The sequence below is a fragment of the Sapajus apella genome, unplaced genomic scaffold, assembly GCF_009761245.1.
Source record: "Sapajus apella isolate SASKATOON/1434 unplaced genomic scaffold, GSC_monkey_1.0 scaffold96, whole genome shotgun sequence".
Classification (NCBI taxonomy): Eukaryota; Metazoa; Chordata; class Mammalia; order Primates; family Cebidae; genus Sapajus; species Sapajus apella.
Genome location: NW_022437036.1, coordinates 597,762 through 603,148, shown reverse-complemented (window position 1 = coordinate 603,148; position 5,387 = coordinate 597,762). Strand labels below are relative to the sequence as shown.

At 63.0% G+C, this 5,387-nt stretch overlaps 1 protein-coding gene across 1 annotated transcript in view; it reads left to right on the top strand.

Annotated features, from left to right (window-relative positions):
• Window positions 1-2,770: 2,770 nt before the first annotated feature.
• The window catches only part of RTEL1 (regulator of telomere elongation helicase 1), a 39,244-nt gene continuing 36,627 nt past the window's right edge, over window positions 2,771-5,387 (top strand). The window contains exons 1-3 of the mRNA XM_032256991.1: window positions 2,771-3,187; window positions 4,032-4,230; window positions 4,576-4,669. Coding sequence (XP_032112882.1) covers window positions 3,086-3,187; window positions 4,032-4,230; window positions 4,576-4,669 — 395 coding nt within the window. The 5' untranslated portion in view covers window positions 2,771-3,085. The remainder of the gene's footprint in view (window positions 3,188-4,031; window positions 4,231-4,575; window positions 4,670-5,387) is intronic.

Here is a 5,387-nt window from a genome sequence, read left to right as displayed (position 1 = left end):
CTCTACTAAAAATACAAAAATTAGCCAGGTGTGATGGCAGGTGCCTGTAATCCCAGCTACTCAGGAGGCTGATGCAGGAGAATCACTCGAACCCACGAGGCAGAGGTTGCAGTGAGCCGAGATCATGCCATTGCCCTCCAGCCTGGGCAACAAGAGCAAGAATTCATCTAAAAACATGTTTTTCATAAACCGTGACTTTTATCAGACTTCTGCACTCTTGAAGTTAACTCTGGCTCCTAGGAGGAGCCCTGTACCTCAGTAGAACACTCGTTCAGCAGCCATCTCAAGCACCTGCTGTCTGCGGGAGCTGTGGCTACGTCGGCAACTGGAGGAGGTGAGCAGGGGTGCGGGAGTTCCTGACCGCCCCAGGCCAGAATGCAAGCTCCTCCAGCAGCTGGCAAGGAGCAGATGACTCAAGACTTCAGCTCAGTCCACGGGACAGCCCTTTCTGGCCACTGCTCTCCAGCAGATGGGGTGTGTGGCAGCAAAAGGTAAAACTCCTGGCTACTTGGCAGGCTCTGGGCAGTCTAAACACCCTGTGCCTCACTTCCTCACACATTAAATGTGGACAATAAGAGGATTTATCCCAGGGTCGTCCGGGGAGAAGCGTGTCAAGCATTTGTCCGATCTCAGACTGCTATTAAGACACTACCTGACTGGGCGCGGTGGCTCACGCCCGTAATCCCAGTACTTTGGGAGGCTGAGGCGGGTGGATCACCCGAGGTCAGTTCCAGACCAGCCTGGGCAACATGGTGAAACCCTGTCTCTAGTACAAAAGTTGGCTGGGTGTGGTGGTGGGTGCCTGGAATCCCAGATACTCGGCAGGCTGAGAGAATCGCTTGAACCTGGGAGGTGGAGGCTGCAGCGAGCTGAGATCATGGCTGGGGAGCCCTCTGGAAAATTACAATCATGGCAGAAGGCGAAATCTGTGGGTCGTAGTTCCCAGGTCTGCCACGGCGTCAGGAGAGAACAGACAGAGAGAGAGAGGAAGAAGGGGAACCCGCCACCTTCCAGCCACGGGAGCTCGTGAGCACTCACTATCGTGAGAGCAGCCTGGGGGAAACTGACCCCACGATCCAATCACCTCCCTGCAGGCCCTCCCTCCACACGTGGGCATCCCGGTTGGAGGTGGACGTGGCGGGGGACACAGCCGAACCGTATCCGCAGCGTGGGCGGCACTGAAGCCCCTTCCACAAGCGCGCGTGGCTGCACCTCCCCCTCGCCAGCTCCCTGCCGAGCCCCGGACAGGCAGCCTGCGGCGCCGTCACCAGAACAGGCCCATGGCGGGGGCTTCTCGGCCGAGCGCCGTCTGGAGCAGGAGCGTGGGAGCGTGGGAGCGTGGGATCGCGCGGCACACGCGCGCGCCACCGTGGGAAACCGCGAGCGTCGAACGGCCGTGGGCTGGCGCTGCCTGCGGGCCGCGCGCGCTCGGGCAGCGTCGACGTCCTCGTGAGGCCTTTTGGGAAACGGGGGCTGCGGCCGCCGAGACGAGCAGCCTGACGCGGGGCTGAGCCCGCGGGGCTGGCGGGCCTCGTCTGGGAGTCCGCCGTGCCGTCCGCCGGCGCCGGGTGCCGGGGACTCAGGGAGGCCCGCCCGGCCTGTGCGGGGACGGGGACCGGGCAGAAGCGGGGCCGAGCGGCAGAGGAAGGAGAGGAGGCGGCCAGGGCTCCCAGGGGCCGGCGCCTGGGCGGGGGCAGCCGTCGTCCATGTTCGGGAGAGCGGTCGGCGGCGAGAAGGAAGATGCCTCAGGGGAGGAGGTCCGTGCAGCTCCGCGGGCAATGGTGGGGGCGGGGCCCAGGGAGGCGGTGGTGGAACGGAGACGCTGCTGGGGGGCGACGCCAAGGGAGGAGACGGGCAGGACCCCAGATGTCTGCCTGTGGGCGACGGAAGGGAGGGTCACCGGGCAGGGGAGCCGGGCAAGGAGCGCGCAAAGGGCCGCGTAGACCTCAAGGAGCCGAAGAGCAGGCGGACCCCCTCCGCGGGGAAACAGTTTCCGACCGGAGCACGAAGCAGCGGACCGGAAGTGGGGGCGGAAGTGCAGCGCGCTCAGCGGCGACTGCGCGCCTCAGCCCGCGAAGTCCGAACTGGCTGACAGGGGGCACGCGGTGGCGGCGCTCGACTGCAGTCGGTTGAGTTCCTGAGGGCCCCCCGGTTCTAGAAGGTTCGCCGCGAAGGCAAGTGAGCAGTGAGTTGCAGTGACCCTGCAAGTAGTTCTTTTACCTGAGCGGCTCGGGGGGGCGCGTTACGGTTTTCGAAACTACCGGTCCCGGCAGGCCCCGCGCCGCCCTCGGGGCCGCGAGCTGGTGGATTGGCTGCGCTGCATTCTGGGACCTGTAGTTTTCTGTGTGCGCTGGCGCCGCGTCGTTGGCGGAGCCCATGGCCGGGGCTGGAGGGAAGGGCCGTCTTTCAGTGTGTCCGCGTCTCGCCTGCTAGTCCCGGTTCCCAGGCCGCGCCGGACTGAGGCCCAGAGAGGTTGAGTGGCTTGCCCGGGGCGGCACGGATCGGCGTCCCGGGAGGCGCTCTCGCTGCCTCGGCTGCCCCTGCTTGCCCACCCGGGCGGGCTGGGGAGTGGCCGCCAGCCCCCAGGCGGGCGGAGGGCTGGAGAGGCGGGGCCGGCGGCGCAGACCCTCCGCCCCGACGTGGTGCCGCCGGCGGGGGCGCCGCGTGCCCGTCCAGCCCTCGGGCGTCCTGCGGCGGAGGCTGCAGCGCCGCGCGCGCCTCTGCCGGAGAAGGGCGGGGTTGCGGGGCGCGGGGTGAGGCCGGGCGCGGCCCTCGAGCGCCTCCGTCCCCGCCGGCCCCTCGTGCTGGGGCGTGCCCGGGCTGTCCTCCACCCTCTCCGCAGGAGGGACTTGTGGAAATGCCCAGGAAAGCCCGTGCCCACAAAGGCTGTCTGCAGACAGGTCTTTCTTTTTTCCAGGCTTTGCCGTAGGGATTCTGGAGGAGAGCAGCTGTGTCCCGGGGCACAGGCTCGCGTCGACCGCCAGGCGTGGCTGAGACCCCGGGACCTTCGGAGTGGTGTTTTCGCACAGACCCGAATCAGCCTGCCCCGCAGCGACGCGCTCAGCCCTCCTGAGAACAGGCTGATATGCCCAAGATAGTCCTGAATGGTGTGACCGTAGACTTCCCTTTCCAGCCCTACAAATGCCAGCAGGAGTACATGGCCAAGGTCCTGGAGTGTCTGCAGAAGGTAGAGCACAGGCTCTGAGTAAAGGACCGTGGGCGGGTCGGCGTGGGTGGGGCTTCTGCCAGGGCGGTTCCAGCCAGGCCCCTCCGTGCGAGACGCAGCCCCTGTCACAAAAAGGGCTGGTGTCGAGGTCATGCCATTACCCTCCAGCCTGGGCGGCAGAGTGAAACTGTGTCTCCAAAAAAAAAAAGGGCTGGCATTCCAGGTGGGGTGGAAGGGAAGACTGACAGGTGAAGATGATCGTCCTTGATGGTGACAGACTTGGGAGTGCCTCGGGGCCTCTCTAGGCGCGGCTGGCATCCAAGGGTCAGGAGGAAGGATTTCCGTTAGGGGCAGTGGGGGCCAGCCTCACTTTGACGGTCTTTGAGTCTGGGGGGTGCAGGGAGGTGGCAGCAGCACCGGTTGCCTTCTGGGTGCCCTCCTGTACCCGGCTCACACCCCTCCCCTCCCGGAGTTTGCTGCTCAGGTTCCCATCTGAGAGCTTGTATGTAGGACATCAGATAAGACAGCGTTAATGTTTGGATCCAGAAATGCAGAACAATTTCCTATTTTGAGACTTGATACCTAATTAGTCATCTTACTCCTTAGGCTGAAAAATAATTGTCGTGTTTTGCGTAGTGTTCTGCAAATTGTTTGCTGATGGCAGCCGAGTTGCTTCACGCCTTTTAGGGCAAGAGTGGAAAGTGTCCCGAGGACTCTTCCATGGTCCCATGGTGCCCTCGCCACCTCACAGTGCCCTCTGCATCTTCAAAGTGCTGCCCACTGCTGCTGAGGCTTCTCTCAGGGTGGCTTGTGCAGCCTCACCTCTTCCTGGCCTCCTCATAACCCTTGCTCCCAACTCCTTCAGAAGGTGAATGGCATCCTGGAGAGCCCCACAGGCACAGGGAAGACGCTGTGCCTCCTGTGCACCACCCTGGCCTGGCGAGAACACCTCCGAGACACCATCTCTGCCCGCAAGATTGCCGAGAGGATGCAAGGGGAGCTTTTCCCAGATCGGGCCTTGTCATCCTGGGGCAGTGCTGCTGCTGCTGATAGAGACCCCATAGGTGACCTAGTTCCCAGGCCCTTCCTGGCTTCCTGTGGGGACAGTGGGAAAGGGATGGTGCTGAGGGTGGGGTGGTCCACGGGGCCCTCTGCCGTCTCAAGCAGAGCTCAAGCATTTTGTAGGTACCACACAATTTCTTGCCATCCTGGGTGTAAACCTGGGGTTGGGCTTTTCTGCTGAATTCGGGCACTGGAATACCCACGTCACCCATTTTTGATAAATGAGTGTCTGGGGTATCAGATTGCTGGCTGTGTGCAGGGCTGAGTTAGCTGAATGCCACCTGCCTTTGGTACGTGAGAACGTTGTGTGAGAGCCATGACCTGCGTGCTTGCTTGTATCTGGTCAGCTTGCTACACGGACATCCCAAAGATCATTTACGCCTCCAGGACCCACTCGCAACTCACCCAGGTCATCAGCGAGCTTCGGAACACCTCCTACCGGTGGGTCAGGCGAGTTCACACCTGTCTCAGGGTCATCGAGAGAACCCAACTTGGCATGGTGCAGGGTACACAGCCCATGCTGTGTAGTGGTGGAGAGTGGTGGTCTTTGTAGACGCTCCCCAGGAGCGTGCAGTGTGCAGGGGTAGGCTGGAGCCTGGGCTGCCCCCAGTACCTGTGACTTGTAAGGAATTAGCTTTGCGCTTGTGTGCTGACCTAGGGGTGGTGTCCTGAGCTCCTTGCAGGCGGTGGGTGCTGTGGCCGTTGTGGGACAGGGCCAGACCGCAGTGCAGCTTTGCACATGGAGTGGGAGGAGGCCCTGCCGCTTGTCAGAGCCCAGCAGAGTCCGATGTTCTGTCCTGGTTCCTGTGGCAGGGCCAATGGCAGGGTGCTGTGGAAGCTGTCAAGTCTTGACCCTCTGTCCAGGCCCCCCACTGTCCTCTTGCTCCCTCCCACGCCTGGGCCATGTTGCAGTTATGCTCCTTTCCTCTGGCCGCTGAGGCGCTTTTGTGTCCTCATACAGCTCATGCTGTGGGGCCACGCTGGGGCTGTTAGAGGCAGCTCCTTCTCGACCCACGTGCCCTCTCCCACTGGACCTGAGATGTGTGTGCTGGGCTCCCACCACATGCCATCTCCCACCGGGCCCCGAGGTGTGTGTGCTGGGCTCCCACCACGTGCCCTCTCCCACCGGGCCCCGAGGTGTGTGTGCTGGGCTCCCACC